Below are 27,514 nucleotides of genomic sequence, written 5' to 3' on the forward strand. Positions count from 1 at the left end.
TCCATGTAGTAAATGCCTGAATAATTAATGTATTGTGTTCTGCTGAAAGGTCTACGATTCAAATCTTCGAGGTACTGGAAATGTTTTTTCTCTGATTTTCAGATTTTCCAAGAGTCTGTACCATCAAATTAAAATAAAAAGTGACTACTAGGCATTTCAAACTATGAGAGCATTCAAAATGAAAACATTTTGGAAAAACATTCAAACAGATTAGCATTTTTGCATTGAATTATAGGCACTGAATCTTATAATTGCATTTTTTTGCCCCATTGGCAAGAATAAAATTTACTTCATCTGAGAGTTTAATACCCAGGACTATTTTACAAAAACAATCTTGTTTGTCACAACTCTTCAAAGGGACGTCATGCTTGTAAAATAAGCTATCCTTTCCTCCATTCTGCTCCCAGAAACTTCAGATGGGAGCAATACATTGCTGTTGCAAAGAAACCAACATCATATGGCAATCTCACACTGTAAGTCTCCATTCACAGCCATTCTACCTCAAAGAAAAGATGGGGAATGACTATTTGAAGCAGACACAAAGTAACCATGAGTACAGAAATCCTAGGTAGTTAGGGATGGAGTATTAAAAATCATCTCCATTGTGGTAGAAGAAATGTAATACAACACTACAAGCAGAGGTCTTACAACTGTGTAAATCTGTGTGACAAACTGTTTTCATTTGTAAATCCTGACCGCATAAACACAGAGAAGACACCTTCTGTCCTTCCATACGAAGTCTCCACCTGGGGTAACAACCCGATACTACGCTTATAACAACTTTTTTTTTTCAGCTTTTCCTTCCCATGATCTGGATGCTTAGGATCACCTCCATGAAGCAGGTGAAGTTTCTGAAATAACTCAGCCTTTTATCTGTATTTATTATTTTATTTTGAATCCACCTCTCTCTGTGCACTTGCAGATCCACAGCCATATCTGGTCGTGTTTCTTTGGCACAGCAGCAAGAGATCACAATTTGCTCTTTGATCAATTGGGAATGGGGAGAATTGCTGTGTGATGGTTGTTTTTTTTTATCTTTTGAATACCTTTATGTGACCTTAGCACCTGAAAATCTATGACTTAAGGTACTGGAAAGTGTAATCCTTTTTAAAGATGATACACTACATCCTCTGCTATAGAAAATGACTAAGTCATCCTATTCAACACACCTCTATTTTTCAAGATACATGGATCAGTACAAAATACACAGGAATATAAAGCAAAGCATAAAGTAAGACACAGAAAACCTCCTTCCCCTCTAACTTGTCTTTCCTCTAAGACAAACTTTATGCACAATTGTGCCTCATAAACCTTAGTCGAGCCAATCAAATAAGCACCAAATGTTTCAGTCATAACTAGACAGAACAGCTCTACATGCTCTTCATCCCGGCTCACCTCTTCCTGAATCCTAAAGCAGCCACCGATTTTTCATAGCAGAGTTCAAGTTTAAATGTTTCCACTTTTAACAAAAGAAAAGTTCCCCATAAGAATCACCACAGGTCTTCTCATTATGCAGCTGCAGTAAGTGCACTTCAGAGAGAGCGAGACTATCATTACAGACAGGAGATCAAGTCTCATGTACTCATCGCAAATGTCTATGATGAGTAACTGCTAGAAACAGGAGATTTTTGCAGGCAGGTTTAACATGCAAAACATGCCGACAACATAGAAATGGGCTTTTTTTTGGTCACAATGCTTGCTTCATTCTAGCAAAAATCTTGGTTCAGTGGCAGGAGGAAGAAATGACTCTTCTGGACAATTCCCAAAAGAGTAAGTAGAGATTCTGTTACAGACATGTTGGAGACATTCATATACTATCATCTCCTTCAACTAGTATAAATTTCTCTTCATGTATTATGGGCACCTTAAAGGTACCAAAAAAGGTCACAGAAAGAAACTATTGATTTTCTGGCAAAAAACACCACCACCAAGGATGGAATACAGTCTAGATCTGATTTTGTTAGGGCACAGAAAAATGCACACTCTGTATGTTCTGTGAATACCTCAAGAGGTCATGGGAATGATCTGCCCTATCCCACCCCAAAAACCTGTGTCCATGTAGTCAAGGTCCTCAATTCTATTTTCTTCATCGAAGTGGACTTAACAGTGACTAGTGTTCAGCATTCCATGACAGATGCAGACACAGTTTTCAGGTTTTCATCACAGAGGGACTTTGGACACAAAGAAAACATTTAGAAAACATGCTGGGCTTCTGTTAATACTGGAGACCAAAGACTAGAAATGTTTGTGCAAAGCTAAATAATTGAAGATTAATCTATACTTGATGGCTTCGCTTAAGACATCATTAAACCTGACTTTGGATATACATGGATACAGCATATGAGTGCAATCCCTAACCACAGGTTAGGAATAGCATAGTAACATTCCACAAAGTGGTAGTTAAGCAGTGCAATCACCTTTTAAATCTGGGGCATAATCCTGCATATGCTCTTGTTGCCAGATTGCAGCATCTTACAACTGTTCACAGTTCATTGCTTCAGTCACATAAATCCAGGCTGTTGTTAACCATCAGATACACACAAAAATATGTCAATGGAAAGTATAGGTAATGAATTCTTTATATATCTCACTTTAAAATACTTGGGCTGTGGACTTTGACAATAAGCTAATAGCAGCCAAGTATTTATATAGAAATAGAAATTTATATATAAATATATACTTTTGCATAGCTGCAGATTATTACACTTTTATACATCTTTGTTAAAAAAACAGAGTGAAAGTCAAAGCGTAAAAACCCCAAAGCTTTCTCCCTATCACAGATGCTCTTTATCACTTGTTCAGTTTTGCTTTACACTGCTAACACTGGGCAGCACATGAAAGTTGAACTGGACACATCCTTACATTGTTCCCTTGCACAAAGATTAATAATCAAGCATTAAGAAAGCACAATATGGGAGAGATACTCAAATACTATTGTTCTTGAGAATCCAAATTAGCAACTTCAAAAGCAAATGAAGATGTATTAAGAGATTTCTTGATGCCAACTCATTTGTTAAGTCAGATGTCACCCTTAGCATGTGAATGATACCACTTCCTGACAACTTTCTTACCCTCTGAACAAGACACACCTCACAAGATATAAACGATTGGTATTTAGCAAAAGGTTTGTAGGAAACAAATACTGACCCGTCTGCAAAGATTATGAAAATGCTGACCAAAAATGTTGGTGAACTAAGACAGTCATCTAGGAATGCCAATGAGGAGAAACAAAGCATGAGGGAAGAAAGGCATTAAGCAAGAAATCAATATGTAATTTAAAAATCGTTAAGACAGTCACTAGTTTTAATGCACTAATACTACACTAGGTGCTCCTGGACAGGGTGACCACTGACGTGGGAGGGCAACACACAACTTGAGCAGAAGAAAAATACCTGCAGTACAGCATTCCTAGCATAAAATTAACTTGTAAACTTAAATGGACTTCAGAGACATTAATATATTTTTGATTTATGGGGACACCAAGAGACATTTAATGCTGGTACTCCAATAAGTTAAGAATATAAGCATTTAACATCTGGGTGAAATAACCCTCTCCTTCCTCCTCATTCACTAATCTGGGAAACACACAACTTGGATTCAAATGTCTGCCTTCTTCCTTGCACCATCAATGCCCCTTAACTTTGACCTAAGTGCCTACAGCGCAGCATGTCCTGTATTAGCAGTGCAGCACAGACAGCACAGATCCACGTACTCACAGGCAGCAAGCAAAAGCTACCGTAGCTCTGCCACTCTGGCAGCTCCTGGATCCTGGTGTCACCAGGATTTATGACAGCCTTTGTCACAAACTGGAGCAGTCCCAGTGTTCCCCTATGACTTTGCAGTGGATCCTGCAGATCCACCTCCCAAAGGATCAAGACATGCATACGAAAATAAAACCACACACACTTCAAAACATAGCCTGAGCAGCAAAGCCTGAGAAGTTCAAGTGCACCAGCTGCAGCTCATGACCGTTACCATGTGTCAACAAATAGCACACAACATTACTGTGAGTGACAGGTTCATCCGATTTGAATAAGACCACTAACATAAACACTTCCTAAAGAATAGTTAATTTTTTTGAAAATGTGTTTTGGTAGAAATCTGGTTTTGTAAGAGAGAAATAAAAAGTAAAAAATTAAGTTAAATTTTCATCAGCTATCTCCACATAAACATGAGCAACTCCAGATGACACTCCAATATACTTGATATATATTTACATGTATACACAAATATTTATGTATACAGATCTGTACCTATCTCAAGCATAATTCGTGCAAACGCCCCTTTACCCTACAAAGGGAACCTTGTTACTGAACTGAAACATTTGCCGCCTTTAGCCTGCAGTGCACTAGAGGGCAGCCCTACCAAATGGGAGTGAAGCCTTTTCTCCCCCAACACCCACAGAAATCGTTTTACCTCTCCCGATTTCCTTCTTAGGAAAACAGGGTTATACTTCTTTACATCTAGTCATCAAGGTTTTGGGATTTTTGCAGCTTATAAAACCAGTTTGATTTTTTAATTCCTGTTGTTTTGTAGATTGTGACTTAATTATAATCAAGTATTGATTATTAAAATAGCTGTAATTCCATGACAGCAATATCTAATTATTAATCTGCTGAACAGTTCCAGAGGGACAAATTCCTACAAAAGACCACCAAAATCAAAGATTCTGTTGATATATTTAGACCACTAAGAGAATCACACTGTTTAGATTATTTTTACCATTATCAGAGTAATGTGTAGAAGTGCCTACCTGGGGAGCTTGCATTACAAATCCAATTTTGCACAAAGCATCCCTTTCCTCTTGCCTCTCTGCTCTACTGCTCATCAGAAAGCATCTTACCATAAAGAAACTAAAAGTCTGAGGAAATGTTTTACTCTTCTATTTCTGACTTGTTGAAAAAAAATCACTCATTTGTTAGCTTCTTAAATATTACATTTTCTTGGTTTGTAAATACTTACATGAAGAGTTTCTATGTACATTCATTTCTTCATTCTACCACTTCAGGACTGCGCTTTTTGATTACAGCTGCTGATACCATGGTTTCTAGTCAACTATATTTAAGTGGAAATCAACATTCCCATCTATAAAAACCAGCGTGACTGAGCAGTGTCTGAGCTAATAAATGCATATTAGACCTTTACAACTCCTTTTGCAGTCTGCTGGCTTTTATGACAAGTGTTAATAAATAGGAAAAATAATTTATTTTTAAGGCAATCCACTAATAATAGCTTCCACTAATGTCAAATGTACATAACATAATCCCACAAAGGGAGAAAGTGAAAAGATTTACTTCAAAGCACAGCATATGTAACACACTGAAATTTTCAAACCTTTTCAATCTTCTTCTACAACTACAGATACGTATCTGTAATTTTCTGCTGTCATTCTGTTTTGAACATCTGCCACTTAAGTCTTTGTGCATATTACCAGAGCTGGTGGCTTCCCACCTGAGCTGCCTCCAAGTGCTTAATAATCCCCTGCTGTCTGGGGACTTCCAAGGGCATATTTAACATTCCTCTACTATAAGTGTCTGTCTTCTACAGAAAGGAAAGGGATGTTTTGGTATCACTGTACTTCAAAATCATTATTCCTCTTATACATTCTTTAACTGTAGAAAGATGTCACTCAACGTCTTATTGAAAAAAAAAAATCTAAGATATTTTATTACTAAATAATCATAATAAAAAAACCCTAAAAGGCCACAAGATATCATGGCCCTAAGGGCAACCACAACCCTTAATGGCCTGGAGCAGCCTCACCTAGGCCCCTCAATACCCTGCCCCTGTGTCCAGGACCCTGCTTCAGCCCAGTTCGGGCCCTCAGCCCTGCTCCAGCAATGCCATAGGATACCAGGCTCCAGCTCTGCTTCTGGCCCCATCCCCTTTTGCTCCTGGCTGGACTCCCTGGACAGAACCCAGACCAGGTCCAAGCCCTCACCATGTCTGGGGCTGTCAGTCTGCCTGCCCAGCTCCATCCCCCAGGCACTGCCCACGCTGGGTCACCCTCAGCTCATGCCTGCATGTGGAGCAGCCTTGCTCACACTAACCTCTCATAATAATTTTAAATTTCTTCAGCTGTTAACTATCCGTTCATTAAAAAACCAGGGAAGTGGGAAGTGAACCCTTTTTAACAAGCACCCAGAGATCTTTGACCTCTACTACACGGCCTTAACAAAACGTGTTTTGGGCCCAAGTGAACAAGTCCTTCCATTTTGATGCAACTTTGCTTTGCAATGGGTTCCTGAAGCTCTGCTTAGCTCTAAAGGAAACTCCAAGTTCAGGTTATCCGTGGCAAAAACCTCCCCAGCGTGGTGCTCATTGATGTTTGCACAGGAAGAGATCCTTGCTACCATCATTGAATTTCAGCGACAGCATCTGTAAGCGCTGTACTTTCTTACCATCCATTCCTGGGGTCCAAACCATCTAGTGCCCTTGATTCCTTCTGTAATTTCTCAATTTCTGCAAACCCTCATTTAATTATATTTCCATTATTAAACTCAGTAAGTTTCCAAAGCCTTTAAACATGATGCTAATCAACCTTATTCAGAACAGTACAAATGTACAAATTTAATATTAAATATCAAAATGCAAATTTCATATGCTTTCACATCATAGTGTTCTCAAATTACATGATAATCTAAAAATAAATTTTAAAGCTCTCTGAAACAATGTCTCCAGATTTGGAGACACAGACTCAGCATTGAAACAACTGAAAATTTGAGCTGTGAATTCAGAAAACCATTTTCTCACAGGTGAGTTTATTCTTCTGAAAGAAAACCAAAATTTTATTCACCCCCAATCCATTTACTAGAAGATTATTTTTTCCTCTTCTCTTAGATGTCTACCATACCATGTACACAGCTACAGCAAAACACAACCACAAATCTTTACTCTGAGCCAAAAGCTGATATATATATATATATATATATATATATATATAAAATTCACGCATGTGTGTAAACTGTATTTATTCTTTCACTAAGCAAGCTGTGAGGGTGCAACATTATCCTCCTGGCCTTAATAACCACTATGAATCCCCTAAAGGACTACCTACTGTAGGCAGTTAACAGACTATCTAGAACTAAGAAAATAACCAGGATCTTAAGATTTCAAGCAAGCTCTCATCCTTCAGCTAGAAGACTGGTATTATGAACTTAAATGAGTGATTTGTTGTAATTTACCCAGATAATTCTGTGGAGTGGTTCACAGCAACAGAATATTGCACATCCAGGTATACCTAGCCTTTTCAATTGATTGCAAAGGGATTAGAAATGAGTAACTGTACAATGGCTTAAAATCATTGAGGTACAATAATTCTTTTAAAGATATTTTCCCTTTTGATTCCTCTGTAATTCATGATTTCATTTCATCTGTCAGTTTCTGTAACTTACATGAAGAAGGTGAACACAAAACAGTTTTATACTTCCTAATGTATATGATAAAAGTAAAAGGCCAGAAAAAATACCACCTATCTCACTGATACTTAGCTTTAAAACTATTTCTTTTACAAATGCAATCACAAGTTAAAAACGTACTATGATTATATCCACTTCAAATTCCGTATATAAATGAGTGCCTTCTAATTTTTGACCCATGAAAAAAATGCAGCTTTTGGGGGGTGGAAGTGAACTCATATGGCATAAAATAGAAATACTTCATTTCACCGTATACTGGAGTATCAAGAACTGACGTCCCTTCCCATAAAGAATGGGCCTCTTAATGAACACATACCACCCACCTTAAATTCTCCTTTAAGGTTTGTGTATCTCACCAGTACATTCATCCTCCAAGACACACAATGAAGTCTGCAAACCAACCTTTCTTTGTGAGTCTAAATTTTGATTTGCCAATGTATTGTTTCAATTTTACATTTACATTAAGTCCACTGAAGTAAGCCACTACTTGAAAACTACTCCTAGCTTTCCCAAAACGTTTGAAATATTTTAGACTTATCAACCACAGTAACTAATTTAGAAAGACTGAAGTTAGAGAATCAAGCAATGTTGAGTAACTTTGAGCAGCAAGTTCAAAATCTTTGTGATAATGCTGACAAGCTAATATGACAAACTGTATGAAGTGGCACTTTGAATTTTGTCTGTAACTGGCCACAGTGCTTCTTTACACAGGGTTCTTCGTTTGAAGCTATACAAAATGGAGGCTTGTTGACATGCTATAACTGCCTCTTTTTCATATTTAGTGCTCAGCAAGCCCTAAAGTAGCTCATAATATAAATAAAGGGATAATATTCATTGTGGAATATACAAGGCAATAAATGACTAGAAGATGATTGAACAGATAAGTTGAGAATGAAAATAAAAAAATGTTTACTGCCACCATAGTCCAACACCATGCCTGTTACTCCATTAATGCCACTAGAAAAGAGATAAATAAGCAGTTACATTTTGGTGGCAATACTGCTCATTTTTTTAACCTTTGTGTAAGTTGTGTGCTGCTGCTGTGCTGAACTGCTGTTATTCTTCAAACCGGAAAGGGTTTTCATTACGTTAGAAAGGAAGGATTAACTTCATAGACGTAAATGTATTGAATAAACATAAGAAATTTTATTTTAGAAATATTAGAAACGGATGACATGTTCAACCTTAACTGATTCACTAACGTTTTTTATCTTCCATGTATCCTTTATTACCTGTATAATTTCTGGCAGAGAATCTTTGTTATTATTGTAATTAAATCTCACCATAACATGAAATCCCACCATAATGAAGCAATGACATATTACTGCTCACCTGCTCATTAGAAACAAGATTTGAGTGTTTTCTAGTAAATACCTGCAGGAAGAAAAAGCAGTGACAGCTACACATATGCGTGGCTGTTTAAACACCTGCTGAAGCGAGGTCTGAACCAAAATGTCCCCCATCTCCCTAAGGACAACCTGTGGGTACCTCTTCTCCCAGTAGTCTCTCCTAGTGACAATTTAAGAATTTTCTAGAGATTAAAGCCACTCCCCAGCACTCTGCAGCAGTCCAGTAAGTGTGCTCTGTGAGAGGAAGGAGTCCTGCCCCAGCTGTCTCAAATGCTGGGTTCCTGTATTTCCTGTATTTCCCCAACACACCTTTATTTTCTTTGCTTTACTGTTGGCTATGATCGTTTGGTTTGGGAGGGTGACTCATCCATAAACATGCAGCTTCTAACCCTCTCATCCTAGAAAAGCAAACAAATTATATATCTCATTATTCTGATTCAAGGTTTAGGTTGTCAGAGAAACAAAGGGAGCCTTCTTGTGTAAGTGGGTTGGAGCTCTGCGCTGCTATGGCATCATTACACCCAAGACTTTTGCCATTTGCTTCCAACTTGAATTTGAAGGACTGCAGGAATAGTTGTGCTGCTGAAGGACCGTTCAGAACAACCATGCCAGAGATAAAGACCTAGCTGTTACACAGTTTTGCATGGTTTATTCGGGTATTTTACACCAATTTCCCAGGGAAGGGAAGTCTTAGCATAGTGATTGTGAAAGACTCAAATTCACCCCCACAATAAGTACCAATCAATGCATATAATGCATGATCTCAAGCATATGATGACTTCTAACTTCTCAATGGCGTATTTTTCATAAAAAAAATAATTTGACAGTTGCAGTTGGTATCCTCTCTGATGATAGCAGTATGTTTAATTGATGTTCATGGGTACAGACAGTTTTACTAAATCTGGAAGCTCATTGTATAATGTTTATACCAGTTCACAGGGATTAAGGCACAGTAGGAATTATATGATATATTTGGTTGGCAGTCTCATAATGATGGCATTGCTAGAAACACATAGATCTGGTTTTATCTATTCTTGTTGCTCTATCACTTTGAATCATCAGCCAGAGATATCGGCTTCATTATGCTACATACTCTACTTGGAAAATTAAAAAGAAAACCAATCCCAGAATACAGAAGGAGGAGAAAAAGCAATTATAACAAACAAGAAAGAGACATAAAGTAATAACAAAATAAGGCTGGTAATAATAATAGGAGGAGGACACAGCATAAGATATGCAAGTACTTTACAGACCCCATGATACAGAAATTCTTACAGCATGTATTTAGAAACACATTACTCATTTAACAGCAATATAAACTGGAAAAAGGTTAGTCCTGTTTCTGTTAAGAAGCTCTATTACCATAGTAATTGTTTCCAAGTGCTAAATCCTAATACTAAGCACACCATTTGAACAGTAATGATTTCGCTTCTTCCAATACTAGGAAACATTTATATTTTGAGGGGATGCTTGTGTGTACTGCAATATGCACTACAGGCACTCTTAGCAAATAATTCAGCCCTCTCAGACACTGAGTGAATGCAAATCTCTGACATTCTCATGGTGAGAGAAATTATGCCTCAACAGTGGCAAACCACTGAAAAATAGCACACAGATTGTTTCCTGTGAGTTGCTAATGTTTTTAACCCCTTTAACTATGTTTCAAGACTGACAAAATTTGCTCTGTCTGATCTGTATAATTATATATACATAAAACCCCCAAAACAGATAAAATAAAAATTTGTGTGTTCTTGATTACAGGTCAGATTAACAGCTCAGATTACAATCATCAATTATTCTGGATGAACACTTGTGCATCTCCCATGCCATCCCAAGACAAGACACCTCAGGTTAAGAAGTAAAGTTATGAAAGCAGCAAGAGGAATCTGAGAACCAGGGAAAAAAGAAAAATCTTCGTCTGTTTGAGGAGGCTTGCATCTTTCTGGTAAGAAGAATCAACACTACTTACACTGTTCCTCCTCAACAATAATAGTAAGAATGCAGCAATTATTTACCTTTGGCTTTCTTCGGCAAAAGAGTTGTAAGACATTAGTACAATGTAAAGGGCGATTTGGCTGCAGCACAGGCCAATAATTTATTTCAATACTGATGTGCAAGTAACAGATTAAGTTATTTTTTCTGCAGCGAGCATTCTGCTATGCAATCTGTGTTTTGATCAAGTTCAGGGAAGGTTAATACAAACTATTTGTAACTTGCTACGCTAAAGGCTGAAAGTGAGAGTCTAAAGAAAATCACTGTGTACATCTACCCTCCTCCTAACCCCAAAGATCAGATTGTGTATACCGCACATCTGCTCATTAAGTTTTATATCACATAAACAATATATGACACCATCAGATGCTGTCCATAGTCGATTAACAGAATACCGTTACAAAGTAAAAATTACAGTGATTTCAATTAAGAGCTGGACTGTGAAAAATAATAAATATTAACAAAGCAGCATAAAGCCCAAAAGGACTTGGAGACTTCTAGACCACAAATAATGGTCTGCAGGTTATAGGGACTGAATCCCTAACAGTTACACAAATTCCCTGCTTGGACCCATTATTGTCTTAATGCTTGCTTCTGGTTTTCTCTGGTACAATTTTGTGTTATTAAAGACTGCATTCTGTACAACTGTTATGTTGGGGCCTACAGTCTATCTGCACTTCGTTTATTTCCTATTTGGGGGTCACACTGTGTTAAAAGAATTACTTTAATACCATCTTCTAAATACAGTGAAAGCACATTTAATACCAAGAGGCAACAGATGCATATGGTTCTTTCTATTCCAGTTATCTCTTGTGATCAAGGTTGTAAATTTCTACCATTTGACATATAACCAATTATTGACATCTGCCTAAGATGTTAAAAATGTTTTTCCACAAGCCCTCCCCAGTTCTCTCAACTGCCACTCAAAATACTACTGTTCTACCTGTCACTCAAGGCTGGAACCTAAGCACCATCTTCATCTCAGCAATATATACAATATTTAATTATATCCACTGATCTGTTGCAGAAGTCTGCCTGTTACCAAGTATGACAATACTCAATTAATAATTTATTTATTTTCTTTCTCATTTGAACTATAAGCTGCTTGTCCTCACTTTAAGGCAGGGGTCCTCAAACTTTTTAAACAGGGGGCCGGCATGTGGATGAAGTGGCAGGCAGTCATCTGTGGCTGCTTAGTTTTCCCCCCCCAACTCCCGGTGGGTGCGGGGGGCGGAAGGGTTCTGTAAATACCGGGGGTCAGATTGAGGACCCTGGGGGGCCGTATCCAGCCCGCGGGCTGTAGTTTGAGGACCCCTGCTTTAAGGCCTTGTACTACTCCTGGCTCCAGCCTAGTGTTACAGCCTCTCACATACTGCCTTCTGCAAACAAGTATCTTCGTGCTCCCTTCTTGTTGCTCATGTGTGGGAAGAGTTTCCAGGAAAACAAGAAACCTATTTTTTTGATCTTACTAATCCTCTTCTCAAGTTCCCTATTCCCATACCACCTCCTTTGACAGTGCACAAACTGCCGTTACCCTAAGGCCACCAAGCTGAAGTGTATTGCTTCCCTGTACCCTGTCATTAATGAATACAATTCAACCACACATTCATGCAGCTGGGTCAGCCTATGATGCAACCCAACAAAAACACACACACAAATCCGAACATTTAATTGTTTCAGAAATTCACTGTACTGGAAAAAAGTTTCTTTTAGGAAAAAAACAGGTTTGAGCAACTTATTCCTTAAAAGTATAAAAGAAAAGGCTCAGGGAATGATGTCAAAAGCTGTTTTCTTTCATTGACTTGGAAAGTGCTGGGAAAGAGCACAGACTATCAGGAAACAGGTGACCTGCATCTCAGCCTGAGAAATTTTGCAGAGACAGAGAGATATTGTAGAAACTTTCTTACGCTGTCATCAAAGCTAATAATCAGAGACATTTACTGTCCCTAAAATAATCCTGAGCTCAGTAGTGACTGACAAACAGAATTACTCAAAATCATGTGGCAATTCATAGCATCTGCAGATACACAGCAAGCTGCACCCAAGACTGATTCATATATGCTAAATACTTTCCACAGACATTTAAACTGAAGTTGCCAGATATGAAGTTCACATTTGTGAGCTATGCTTTTGCTCCTGCTAAAATTTTTGCTTCTCAGCTAAAATATGAGTTATTAAACTCTCTTCTCTCCCATAGCTCACAGTTCCTCACTGACAAAGTCAACAAAAATGAAGCAACTACACAAAAGGACTTGACTGACTGGCTCCAGTACTACACCTTTGTGAATGCAAGGAGGCATGATTTAGAGCATCTACAATACCCTCTCCTCTTGGATCTGAGCGCATCAATCAAATTAAGATGGGTAAGTGCTAATGTTTCAGCTACAAAAGCTTTTCATTTGTGGATCGTTACGAAACAGAGTAGCATTATCCTCATATCACTGGTGAGATAACTGAAACCCAGTGGTGATGCTGTAAATCACTGCATAAAAACGATTCATTGTGCCAGACCACTAAATAAACCTGTTCCGTTGCAGCTCTGTATTTTCAAAGCAGCAGAATCTGAAATATAGGATGTGGTGTGCCGTATCAGCACTCAGTACACCTGAATGGTTCATAAAATTACAATTTATGAGAGCTTTAACTGAAACGTGATGGTATCATCTTTGCAAACAATTCCATTAGGTACTTGCTGCAACCTTTCAGGGATTCTAAAGGGCTAAACATTTATGTATGTGTCAGGTATTCTTGTACTTCATAAATCTGTGATCCAAGATTTAACTACCTAATTGCATATAGAAAAGTAATTATAGCTGTTATAAAGTGTATGTTTAACTGAACAAGTTGCTGTCAGAAAAAAGGTGGTGGCTTCATACAAGTGAAAAAGCAGAAAAGCAGACACACTGCTAGTGTCCTCTGGTGTTTCATCAGGACACCTGTAAGGGCTGATGGAGTATTTTGTAACAAATAGGAGAGGATGCCACCAACTGACAAGTTACTCCTCTTACCTTTACTCTCACTGTGACAGTAGCGAGACCAGGAGGCATAGTGCCCTTGCTATCAAAGGCTTCCACAAGAAAGGTGAAGGTGGCTTCTGTGTCAGAAAATGATTCATAATCCAAGGACTGCAAAAGCGATAACTCGCCTGTATACTTGTTCAGTGCAAAATACTGTAGTGCTTCCTCTGTCCGTATTCGATAGTTAACGTCGGAACCAAGATCAATATCCTTTGCCTAGAGCATGACATACAAAGGCAGGGGAAAGGGAGGGGGAAGTACTTGAAATCAAGCACAATTAAAGAACATAAAAAAGCAAACTATTGCAAACAACTCTTTTCGTTGTATTACTCTGAGACTATTGGATGTACTTAACACCACTGCACAAACACAAGGAAGACAAATCCACTTAAGGTTATAAAATCAGAGATACTTGCCACAGGAAATGAGCAACATATTCTGGGCAAGAGTCACTGGAAAGGCTCAGTCTGTTCCTGTTCTCTTCCCTGGGCACCTGCTATTGGCCACTGCCATGGAGAGCATGCTAGGCTAAGCAGATGTTTTATCTCACCCCATATGGCAGCACAGATGTGTTTATTTCCCAGTATTTAGACAAAGAATATTAATTTCCATCAGGATAAGGAGTATTATGTGATTGCTTTAGCTGTGATTTGACATTAGATTTATCTGCAGTCAGGTTCAGAAAAAAACGTTCTTGTTGGAATTGTCTCAGGACAGATGCTGACCAAAACATCAGGAAGATATACAGACTGCTTGTGTGATGTGTGTCTCAGCTGTCTTTAGATATCTAGCTCATACTTGAACAATTAACTCTCACCTGTCCGAGTATCTTTTATAGTCAGTGAAGAGAAGACAATACCTCCAGGTTCTCACTTCACTTGACTCCAGCTATCTTAGATAGTGATCTTGGTATTGGATGAATTGCTTCTGGAAGCAACTATTAATCTCCATTGACTATAACGTGAGGTTAGACATCTAAGTTTACTTAAATGTCTAAATCAGTTGAGATAAAGCTCTCTTGCTACTAATATGAACAGGTAGAAATAATATGATGAGCTTCAAACACAAATCAAAAGCACTTTAAATGTGTAAAACAATAGTCCTAGAAATGACAATAGCAGTGTAGTTTTGATGTTTGTTTTTTAATAATTGCTCTTACTTCCAAATGAACCTCAGTTCAAAGTATTTTTATGTACCTGTCTAAAAGTCATGCATTTTTCAGTCTGTTAAGTGTCATAACTTCCTCCACTCCAGTTCACAATCTTTTACTGTAGTCTCACTGACAAGTAAGAACATGCCTAGTATTGCAGAATATTTAAAAAACATAATCTCTGCTCCATAATGCTTTCTTACCTCTATTCGCAGGAAGACAGTGCCTGGTGGTAGATTTTCGGGCACGCAGACAGTGTAAGAAGCATTAGTAAAAACAGGGCTGTTGTCATCAATATCCAGCACCTTGATAGCTAAAGTTAGTGTTGAACGGCGGGGATCCGCAGCTCCATCTGTTGCTTCAACAATAAGTTCATAATAGTCCCTTATTTCTCTGTTCAGTTTAACTGATGTGTAAATGCTACCGTTTGATGTGATTCGGAAAAGATTGTTGAAGTTTGCCAAACTGTAATGAACTTGACCGTTAACACCAGCATCTGCATCTGTAGCCTTAAGAAACAGAAAAAAAGAACCATGTTTTAATGCACATTTTAAATACCTACAAGGGACATACCTTCACAGGAGTAACAAGGTAAGCTAGAGTAATATACTACAGAATACTAATCATTGTGTGGCTATTCAGCACTTCTTGTTTACAGCAGCTTGCGCCTCTCTGATATTTTGCTGAAGATAGAACACCCCACAGAAACAAATCTCTTAATCTGCAGTGACAGAAAGTAGGTTTACTGGGTCCCAACCAGACTTCAGGAGAAAATACACATTTAGTTGCTCAGCCTTGGAGAACTGTGCACTTAAGCAAAAGACAAACTAGATGCTTGTAAAGTCAAGCCCTTAGAAACTTCTAATGCTGAAGCACCTTCAGCATTAGGTGGTGTCTGAGGAGACTATTTATTTTGCAGTTTGATTTAGGTGTTTCATCGCTGCCCAAATCGTTATGGAGTGCATACTTCAATGAAAGCTGGATGCAGTCAGCAGACAGCTGGAATGGACATGTTAGTTAGAAATTTTCTTTTCACTTAGCATGTTTGTCACATTTAGTGACACTTTAATCCTTGCTCTCTGAAGAACTGCCTAATTTTCTGTAGTTTATCATGTTCTTCAAAATCAAATATTACATTCCATCCTTATTATTCCACACTCAGAGAAGGCAGATGACTGCATAGAAAACTGTTTAGATTTTGTTCAGTTGTTATCTTTGTTCTCACATACTGAACTATGTCTCAAACTTCAACATCAGCCAAATAATTCTTGCTATTGTATAACTGCCTGTATAGGGATGGACAAAATTCATGTTTTTCCTAGAGCTACCAGGCTCTCAACATAGTTTGAACACTAACCTGTTATTTTTCCTCCTCTTAATTAAATTACTGCATGATGAATAAGGTTATGTAAATTAAACAACGGACATTCTGTAAGCAAGGTGTTTTCATATATCTGACTTTATAAATAAGGCTACAGACATCTGGCAAGATCATAAAATATTTTCATGTTTTGTTATCAGAACAATTGTCAGAAGTTTCCATGAATGCTTAATTCTGGTGAAGGTGCTCATTGTAAGACTTTGTAATGAAACCATTTATCTTCCCAGAAATCAATTAAAAGTTAATTAAAATTGTTAATAAGAAAAATTTCACTGTGCTTTCCCCCTGCACTACATCAATGTAGTAACCATAATGGCTACAACTTCATAATGACCAGTCTATGGGTAACACATCCTTCTAACCGACGTCTTTCAATGTATGGTTGATTTGCTTAGTTTGCAATCAATTCTATTTCCTCCACAGAAATAACTGATTTGGGGCAGAAAGACCTCCTAGATGACAGAGTTCAAAATCACCAGAAAGCCAGTCAAGGATAAAGACACTGGCCCCACTGAAAGAAAAGCAAATCATAGGAACTGCAGAGCTTCTGGATAAGAGACTAACAGCACTATTCATCTTTATAAGACTGAAATGTCCAACACATGCGTGAGGTCAGTCCTCATAATTAGCCTCTCTAATTTAGGCCAAAGCCATACGATAGCAATTAAATTGATAATAAACAGCTGGAGTTAAAAACCAACCAACCAACCCACAAAAGTCTCTAAGAGTAATCTTAAATACTACTACCATTGGAGCCTATGAGAATAAACCAAGTAACATTTTTATTTAAGATTAATTTTGAAGTATGATTTTTTAATAGATAAACTTATTTTTTTAGGAAAGTAAATCAGAATTAGCTTCAAATATATGGTAGGCTTTGCAACTTGGTTCCTAAAAACATGACTATGTACGTTGTAAACTCATTTGTGTACATCCTTGGGCATAAACATCTTTTCCACGTTCTGCAGGACTGGCTCATTTCCAAACAGAATAGCAGGCAAATCATCATTATTATATCTAATTCAACTAGTTGTTACAGTACTACCATAACACTGGTAAGAAGTCAACTAAAGACATGTGAAGACAAGCATTAGTTCTACAGATTTTTACATATCTTAGTCCTGTGCTTCCCAAATTCAAATTTCAGAAGGATGCTCTGACTGAACCCTCAAAGAGAAGTTTGCTGCAGTTTGTCCACTAAAATTTCTACCACATGGATTCCCTGATTATCTATGGTAAAAAAAACCATCAGCTTGTCTCCAAGCTTCCTGCTCTCTCTGTGGTGTTACACCAGTGATGACTACGGCCTATTTGCAAAGCCACCGCCCCATGGCTCAGGCACTGCTTCGTTACCCATCTTTGATGAACACCATGTGGAAGCACAGCCACTGAGGAGAAGGGAAAAGCTGAGAAGTTATAACAAGTTGTATGAGCTCTGTCCAATCTACTACCTACAGGCAACTTTGCAACCCTGAGAGACAGGGAAAGGCCAGAATGTGGTGGCTGCCAAGCCTGTGCCAGGGGCTGCCTTCTCCTGCCCAGACTCCCCTGTTGCACAGCTGAGGGGCTTCTACATCCCTAACTGCCGTTCCCTGTCCTACGCCTTTTCCTACCCCGCCGAGGTCTCCTCACAGGCTGCGGGGGAGTCTGCTCCGGCACCTCTTCCTCAGTCCGTGCAGGGCTGTTCCTCACTGCTCACAGCCAGGAGGAGTTTTCCCCTTCCTTAATTCTGTTTCCCAGAGGCACGGCCAGAGCTGCAGAGGGAAGGAGCTGCGCCCCGTGGGGCCACGGGAGCCATCTGGAACCGGCTAGAACCAGCTGGTTCTGATCTCTCCCCACAGAGACCCCGCAGCCCAGCTGCCAGCCCGAGGCACTGGCACCACATCCATGCAGATATATGTTTACAATTGAGATGCATGCTTTTAAAGATTAATAATAGATTTTATTGTGAAAAATGCTTTAAGAAAATGCTATTATCTTACTGAATTAGATCACTTTTACAGTTTAAGATCTCCACTAATTAATATTTTATCACTATAAACTTGAAAAGAGATAAAATAGTCCTTATGAATGTGAAAGAAAGAGTTTAATCTGTTTTCTAAAAGAATCCTACCTCAAGGGTATACAAAGTTAACTCCACATGGAAATTGTTTCACAGAGCCTTAAGGACTTGCTGATGGCATGTTTACTATCAGCTCCTGTTTGCAGCTATTGCTCTGTATCAAAACGGATGACCTGAAGTCATCCCAATTTCATCCCCGCACTCTGTCACCAACAGGTACAAGCTGGCATGCACGTATTACAAGCCTTGAACAGAAGATAAGGGAGGAGCAGGTCTGCACAACAAGGAGCTGGTCTTTCAGAAAGTCCTGCTTCAAAAAACATAGAATCATTTAGGTTGGAAAAGACCTTTGAGATCAAGCCCAACCGTTAACCCAGGACTGCCAAGGTAATCAACAAACCATGTCCCTAGGTGCCACATCTACATGTCTTTTCAATACCTCTGGGGATGGCGATTCTACCACCTCCCTGAGCAGCCTGTCCCAATGCTTCACCACCCTTCCAGTGGAGATATTTTTTACTAATATGTCAGTTAAACCTCCCCTGGCAGAACTTGAGGCCATTCCTTCTTGTCCTGTCACTTGTTACCTGGGAGAAGAGAGCGACCCCCACCTGCCCACAGCCCCTGTCAGGCAGCTGGAGAGAGCAACAAGGTCCCCCCTGAGCCCCCTCCTCTCCAGGCTAAACGACTCCAGGTCCCTCAGCTGCTCCTCATCAGACTTGTGCTCCAGACCCTTCATCAGCCTTGTTGCCCTTCTCTGGACTCGTCAGCCCTGCTTGAACCTATCACTACCCTTAAAACAGAAGCTGGCAACATCCCAATAAATTTAATATGATTTGCTCATTACCAACACTGAGCTGAATTACCTGGGCATACAGTTACCAGAGGCGGAGAGAAGCAAGCAATCTATGTTACCTGAGTCCCAAAGAGAAAGCCAATGAGACTGGCAGGACTAAGAAGAGGCAAGAGCACATTCCTACGCCCAATGAATTGCGCAAAGCTTCCAACCACAATTCATCCTCACCAATTTGCACTTAAAAAGTATGGTAAGAATATTGAAGCTTTAGTTGGTAAAGGGCTACCAGATGATGGCAGATCTTAAAAGTAGCTGCAGATCTATTTACAGGCAGAAATCTCTTCACAGCCTTGCAGATGTTCATACAAGAAATGCAGGCTTTGTAGAGGCAGCAGGAACAGCAGGTGTGATTGCTGTAGGCAACACAAGTCCTCAAACTCCACAGAGGAGACAGACACCACAGAAATTGAGACCAAAAAAACCCAAAACAAACAAGAAGAGGGAACAAGCAAAAAGAGGTAGATTTCAAAAGTAACATAAAAGGTTCGAAGATGGGACGATAGTGTCATTGCATCTCAAATGTTGGAGGTGGTAAGAATTTCTGCCAGCACCACTAAAGGCTGAGAGGATCCGAGAGACAGAGCTACATGTGCTGCTTCTGTCATCTCTACTACACAATACTACATGGAGGGGAATATTTGCATATGACCACACACTGAATATGAGCAAGGATGAAAAAATATCCAAATACAAGAGCTGCAAGGAGGTACACCGTCTGCATAACCAGGTGAGCACTCAAAGGATGAGAGGAGAGCTGTTCAGGGTATATGTGTCCTCTCATCACACCCCTTCATTTTGTTCCGAGGGTTATCTGCCCCTCAATCTCTGAGCAATACACCCTCAGACAGCCGCTCAACCCACAGCAATCTTGGACTACACCAAGTCTCAGGCTTGCTTCAGTTCAGACCAAGTTTCATGGTTATGGGATGTCCATGTTCGATGGACATTCCAGGCTCTGTCTGAGCTTATGCACAGAGACACTGCAGTTATGAATCCAGGCTTTGTGGGCAAAACTGGCCACGTCAGCCTTTCTAGAAACAGGCACAGTCCTATTTTTAAGGGACTAAGCTCCGTAGGCTGAGCCACAGTACACTACAAATTCACATCAGGAACCTCTCACTGACATTTTGACTCTGCCATTTGCTCCTGACTCTTCTAGTCAGTGCCTTCTCCAATTGTTCCCCAAATCTACCTGCTAGGAGGTATGAAAGAATGTCAGGGGAGTCTGTCCAGCAACCAGTTCCCTTGTCCTCCTTATAGTTTTCAGCCATAACAATGAAAAACAAACCACATATACTATTTTTCTCTGGGCTACACCATCATTCTTAATAATTTCTTCTATTAGGTAAGGTCCATTAGGAATAAAAAAAGATCACAGCAAACACTGAGCACAAAATTAGCCAGATTTCTTTCTATTCCCTATAGCACAGTCTTTCTCACCCTAGCTTCAAATCATTACAGATCTGATCTTGCATGTACGTGTAGGATACATGAAGAACACATTTTTACCCCTACGATAAGCCAAAGCTGTCAAAGTTTAGGGCAGCACAAATGACAATCCACATTTCCAAAGCTGATCACTCATTCCTCCCCTGCCATTGTGGGATGTCAGCACCAGGCAAATGAAAAAAGAACCTACTCATTTCTGCCATGTTTTCCTGCTAGAAGATTTTTTTCTTGCATCCAGGCCTAACACAAGTCCTCCTTCTCCTCACCCCTACGGTCATCAAAGGAAAGTATCAGTTCAAGTGTCTGTAGAGGCAGAGTCATGTAACAAGCAAGAGAGCAAAAGAGCCTGAGTCACACTCAGCCATCACAACACTACTGCAACACCAGAGTCCCCACCCATCATATTACCTACAAGATCTGCCAACACATTTTGGTGTTTGACCACTTGCAATCACATGCAACACACTTAGTAAATTTTAATAGGAAACTAAGCTGATTTTGCTATTCTAGGTAAAAGAAAAAATAGGAACCGCCCCTCCGCATGCTCACAGGTTTTCCTCTGTTCTTACTGAAACTGGTTCAAGCAGCCTGATAGGCACATTTACTACACCAGTGTTACACAACTGAAGAGCTCATAAATACACTTTAGTCAATGCGATGTAACCAAAAGGGATTTTGTCAGGATAGAGGAGCCTGCTTTACATAGGTCTAAAGTAATCTACTTCCTTTAAAGTGAGATCATCTGCAGAAGTAAAAATCAGACTTTAAAAAAGAAAAAAACCCAAAACAACCCCTTGCTGACTGGCACCTCTTGCCAATGCCACAAGAGATTCAGAAAGATGAGATGCACATTTCTACCTCTGCCATCTCATTATGATTATTCAGAATTAAGCATGTTCCTCTGAAGAGCCTCTGGTAACTGCTGTTATTCCAGCAGCTCCTCAGATCTACACAACTACTCTCGTTTCCATCTCTCATGGGGCTAACTTATAAAGTACTACATAATAAAAAAACCCTGGAAACCTTGGCATATAAATGAATTATTACTTTTATTTCCCAGAAAATACATCCCACATTTGCTGGAGATACCATAATCTATAAGGTGATAGCCTTTTAAGTTTAAATTTGCATTACTAACTGTGCTTCAACATTACTAGGAAACCTTTCTGAATATAAACCAACAGTGTTCCAGAGTAACAAATTATCTTCCTCCATCTCAAACAGCTTGAAAATACAATTCTGGGAGATCTGAATTACCAAAATATCTCTTGAAGGATCATTAACTCTGAAATATAATGACAAGTGCTTAAATGTCAACAATATTAATTATATCATTATCATTCTTTTCAAAAGAAACCTCATACTAATATCCACAAAACTTCCTCACAATGGGTAACAGGATTTAGGCAGGTTAATTGGGGATTTATGCTCGAACTGCTGGAGCTGGAAAACAGCAAAATAAGGCAGTGTGGTATTATTCATAACTTCTCTATAAAGCAGCAGCAAACATGACAGGTATCCCCCCATTAAAACTGCAAGCTGAAACACTTCTTGGGGACCACTTTGCCACCAACCCAACTTCCTTCAGATTAAATTTTCCTTCAGGTCATCTTCAGGTACAGAAGCTCCCCATGATCCCTAGCCACTCCAACAAAAGCTCCTGATCTCTGACAGCCTCTCCAGTTTTCCAGCAAACACGGCAGCTTGAGGGGGATAGAAACTGCGCTGGAGGATACTGCTTTTGGTGTTTGGATTTGGGTTATTGCTTTCATAGATTATAACGTGATTTTTTTATTATTATGGGTTTAATGGGTTTATTATTACGGGTTTAGTTTTTTACTATTATGTTTTTTAAAGATTCCCAACCCTATCAGTTGTGTCAAATAGCAGATCAAGTGTGGGTGGGAGTGCTAAATTCGATTTTGTGCTTGATATTTTAAACATTTCTGACCTCTTGGTTTTTATTTTAAGATATTTTAAGGAGGGAAAATCAGTCACCCATAAAAGTTCAGACTTTTCCTTCTTCCCTAAATTTCAGAAAGGCTGTTCCTCTCTTTCATTTCTTTTTGTCTGTTTTTACAGTCTTTCTTTTCCCTATTCCATTCATTACATGCTCTAAGCAAAGGAAAAGGTACCAACAGTTCTGGAAGATTTCTGTCAGCTGAACTCAAAACAATGTCAAAAGAAGAAAGGAAAAGAGGAAATACTTTTGTCCTCCCAGTGTTGTCAGTAGTTTTGTGCACACACTTTTCTCTTGCTTCTCGCAGTTAGATTAAGTAATCATGCTCCTAAACATGTACAGCATTGCTGCATGCCCATTACAGATAGTTGCAATACTCCCTTGCAGCCCTAAAACTTAAAAGTGTTCATTTCTGCAGAACTTCCTACAAAATTGACGTTTAAGTTACATTTTTAATATGAAGAAAAAAAAAAAGAATTATTTTACAGACTTGCAGGATTAAAGGGCTGCAGGTTTGTACGAATTTCATATAAGAAATTATATAAAGCTTTTATTCTGTGTTCATGCTCAACCAAAAGTACACACAAGACTTTTTAACTTACTTGATTCTGCTATATCATTTCTGACATGCTACAATACTTAATGTTACACTGAAAAAAAGAGACAGAGGCTTAGTTACAATTTATGATGAATCTTTAAATGTTCTGAAATATTGGCCTGCACAAAATGACTTGATGAAGGAACATGATATAAAGAATATAAAATAAAATTGTACATTGTAATATCGGGGGGTGGTTGGGGGGGTGGAGTGCAAATTAAGTGATCTATCTCTGGCTGGGGCAGTCCAAAAATTGGGGAGGCAAAAATGAAACTCAGAAGCAGCACCCTTAAATTTTGGCTATCTGGAAATTTCAAGGCAACTCCTAATTCTTTAGGACAATAAACTAATGCCTTACACACACGCTTTTGAAAAACACTACGGGTTTCATGTATATCCTCCAGAAACTTTTCAAAAGAAAAAGTATCTTATTGACCTACCAAGTCATACCAGCTCACTATTTTTCTCATAACTATACTAAGAGTAATTTGTTAGGGTAAAAGTAACACATGGTAAATTTTCAAATACTGACCAATTTTAACCATTATACAAGACAGGAAAACATTTGATAATTACTTTCATAGTCAATGCTAATTCCAGTGCATCTGGAGAGTTAGTTTGGAAACCAATTAAATGTGACTCTAAATAAAACCACACAGTTAGAACAGTTAAATGCTACAAGCAAATATAAATTAAAATAAACGAAAATCGGAAAACTCAGGGCTGCAAGAACATGATTTAATGGACTGGTGAACCTCCTACAAAAGTTAATCACATTGTAACACTTAAAAATAGTCAAGCTTTCCTCAGCCTGGCACGCAACCAAATCCTATATTTAGAGACTTGCACTGCCTGTTTTTACTTGAAAGATTATTTGAAATTTTGCTTTCATGATAAGTATGTTCTTTGGCAATGATATGACCAAGCAATTCAGAGATTAAACCAATGAATATACACACTAGAAAAACTAAACCCCAAAGCTTTCTAAGTCACAGATTAAATATATTGCTTAAAATCTTCACATTTAGCTGGGCTTTCAAACATTTCTCTAATATGTTAATCTATTTTAAAGTTATTTTTGTAATTTCCCTAGACCGCTGGTTCTCCTTATAAGCCCAACTAATTAGAGAACATTAGAAGAACAGCAAACTTTGAAACTACCTATCTCACTGGTCAGACCTTTAAAACTCTCTTGGTTGCATTCTGTTGTCTTCTCTTTTTCACATAAGAATAGTTAAAGGAAATTAGTTTTCTTATATCAATAACAGATATCAAGGCCACAAGGTCTGTGTATTAGAAAAAAGACTCCTGACATGTATCACAAAACATGTCTGCATCTTCTTCTACCAGGCAGTCTTCAAAAAAGGAATCACTAATCTAGTCACAGAAGAACATGTATCATGAGAGACTGCAGTCAAAAGTTAGCAGGCCCAATACAAACCCCTATAATTTGTAAGCTCAGGAAAACCGTAATTTCTTATCCTAGTGGCAGAAATCTGAACAGTCAAATCTAAACGGAATCACCTATCAAAATACTAAATGGGCATGTATTAGAGACATGAAATGACCAATTCAGAAGATTTAGTATGGCATCAGGCTGAAAAAGATAAAAGGGCTTAAAAACACACCGGGATGCAACGTGTCAGGCACAAAAAAGTAAGAATTCCTTTCATAGAGAAATATCTGGAACTCTCAAATGATCAGTTGCTCCAAATATGAAAATGGTTGAAATGTTCCTCTGATAACAAGTATCAGAATTTCCACTGGGTTAAAGCACAAATGTTATTACTTTGAATATAAATATGTAAATTAATGCACAAATATAGCATTGCAAACAGGAAAGACAAGAGTACAGCTTTTGAAATTTCGTTTAAAAACTTACCCCATGTTATGGGTGGCAAGGAGCTTTTTAAACCTATTTCATCTGTGTGTTAAGCTCACCTAAGTTCAAATAACCACTGTAAAGCTGGGGGGAGTGTGGCGGCAGCCACATGCTGTGAAATACCTTCCAGTAATTTACAATTTTGCAACCCCTTAGGGTGTCAGCAGAAAGAAATTAATCCTGCCTAGTACTGTTGGTCTAAGACAGAAAAAACCTGCACAAATCTACAAATGCATCTATTCCTTCTTACGTCCCACAGGTCTGGACTTGAAACATCTATCTTGTTTTAAGGGGGTGAATGAATTTGTTTGTTAATGAACAGGTGAAAACCCAACTAGAAGCACATGGGATGATGACATTGACTTCAACACTGGCTGTCATTTCATAGCTTCTCACCATCTAAGTAGAGATGCAGCCTTTAAGAATTATTGTAACAGCTGATCATAAAATCTGAGAGACTGTAAGTGGGAAGAAAAGTAAGATTAAATTAAAATATAAAGTGAATATTATTCATAGAAGTTAACAATTTTCTGCATTTCTCATCCTTCTTAGATATCCCTTTCCAGGACAGAAGGAAGATATTCCCCAAGACTTACCATTTTGAGGAAAGTAAGGAGCATATCATTTAGCTTAAACCAAAAACAAATCCTAGCATCTCTTCTGCATGCAACTTTTAAAGCAGTGTTCAGTCAAGCTGACATGAGTCTGCCCTATCATGTGCATGCAAAAGATTAAAGGCAGACCCTGTGGATGCAGTGATCCAGAGAAGCTACAGTTCTTTCACCCTGATCAGGTATTAGTGGCTGACAAAACTGATACAGGCTGGTTAAGGAGCGAGAATAAAAGCACACAACAGGATTGAGCACATCTATGCCCTATTGGAAATACTCTCCCCTTGACACATCTTGTCTGACATGAAACTATGAAAGTCTTTATATCATTAGCATCTGTATAAGGATCTTAAGGGAGATAGTGATGAAAGCGTTACTAAAGGCCTCTCTAACTACCATGTAGACAACTTTCTTAATAAGCTTAGAGGGAAATGATACCACAAAGGCCCTATCAAAATGACCTTGTGATCACTTACAAGAAACTACATGAAGTTACAGAAATGAGCACAAGTAGATGCTCAGGAATAGCAGTTTAAGAGCTATTTTGCACTGGCAGACTGCACCTCATTCCTACACACACAGACCACACACAGTGGCAGTGACACCACTAAATGGTAACAGATACATTACTGATAGAGATGCACACGTTGCAACCAAATACAAAAGCCTCAGTTTTCTCTGATTTTGCTTCATCTGCCACGTTATGATTCTCCGATTTTAGATTCTGATCAATTCTAATGGATTCTGACTTCACAATCCTAGCTGCTCGTAATGTTTTTACATAGATCTGACGAATTCAGAGTATGTTGTTAGGTAATGTATTATGCAGTAAGCAGTAGTCACGGACTCATGCTGGGTATTTGATTTACTTCAGAGGCTGTGATTTTACTCTTCCCCAAAGGCTTAATTCCTTTCCCTCATAGACTGTCCTCTCCTGGCAATAAAACTCTCTTTCTTCTGGTCTCATTGTTTTTCCTCCACCTCTAATTTTCCTACAAGTTGTCTAAAGGTACAGGAGACTTGAAAACTGAACTTCAGAAGCTGGTATTTTTAGTACAGGAAAGGCATAATCTACAGCACAGGTTGTGGGAAATCATACCCTGTTCTATGAGCCTTCATGCAGAAAACATGACAGTGGTGATTTAGGTAAAGCGAGATTCCTTTCTAGGCTTTTTACAACAAAATCCTGTAATGTAATACCTCATCAGCATTTGAAGCAGTTTTCTTGTATACAGAAACACAGAATCATGTAGTTGTAAGGGATCTCCAGAAGTCGTTTAGTCCAACACAATAAGCCTTACCAACATCTGTAAAACTTAAGCTTTACATCATGAGACTTGCAGGGTTTATCACCTTATGAATTTAAATAAAAACAGAAGCTTGTAAGAATTCACTGATATTCACAGACAGAAATCTGTTAGGAAATTTGTGTCATCATTATATTTGATAAGCAATCAAAAGTGACAGTTTGCTTCTTAACACATTTAAAATACTTCTATACCATTAAAAGAAATGCCTAGATTCAGTAGACTGGTTCATATATGCTGTCTCTGTCTCTCTCACTTGTCTTACAGTTTTGCCTTCCTTTGTTCTGTAGTGGACAGATGCTATTGGATATATACGACAGGTATGAATTTACATTTATTACATAAATAGAAACCCAAATATTTCCATTGTACAATACAATCAAAGAAAGTCCTCCAAAGCTCACTTTTCCAAATAGGTAGAACAGCTCCATCTTAATGAGTAACTTACTTTCTTTAAGCATTTCTTTTCTCATTTAAAAAAA

At 38.6% G+C, this 27,514-nt stretch overlaps 1 protein-coding gene across 8 annotated transcripts in view; it reads right to left on the bottom strand.

Moving 5' to 3' along the window:
* PCDH15 (protocadherin related 15) overlaps window positions 1-27,514 on the bottom strand; it is a 443,471-nt gene that overhangs the window by 112,203 nt on the left and 303,754 nt on the right. For all 8 annotated transcript variants that reach the window (XM_055720578.1, XM_055720583.1, XM_055720580.1 and 5 more), the window contains 2 exons: window positions 15,130-15,435; window positions 13,768-13,992 (listed from right to left, as the gene is read on the bottom strand). In XM_055720578.1, coding sequence (XP_055576553.1) covers window positions 13,768-13,992; window positions 15,130-15,435 — 531 coding nt within the window. The remainder of the gene's footprint in view (window positions 1-13,767; window positions 13,993-15,129; window positions 15,436-27,514) is intronic.

Source organism: Falco cherrug, chromosome 9 (genome assembly GCF_023634085.1).
Source record: "Falco cherrug isolate bFalChe1 chromosome 9, bFalChe1.pri, whole genome shotgun sequence".
Lineage (NCBI taxonomy): Eukaryota > Metazoa > Chordata > Aves > Falconiformes > Falconidae > Falco > Falco cherrug.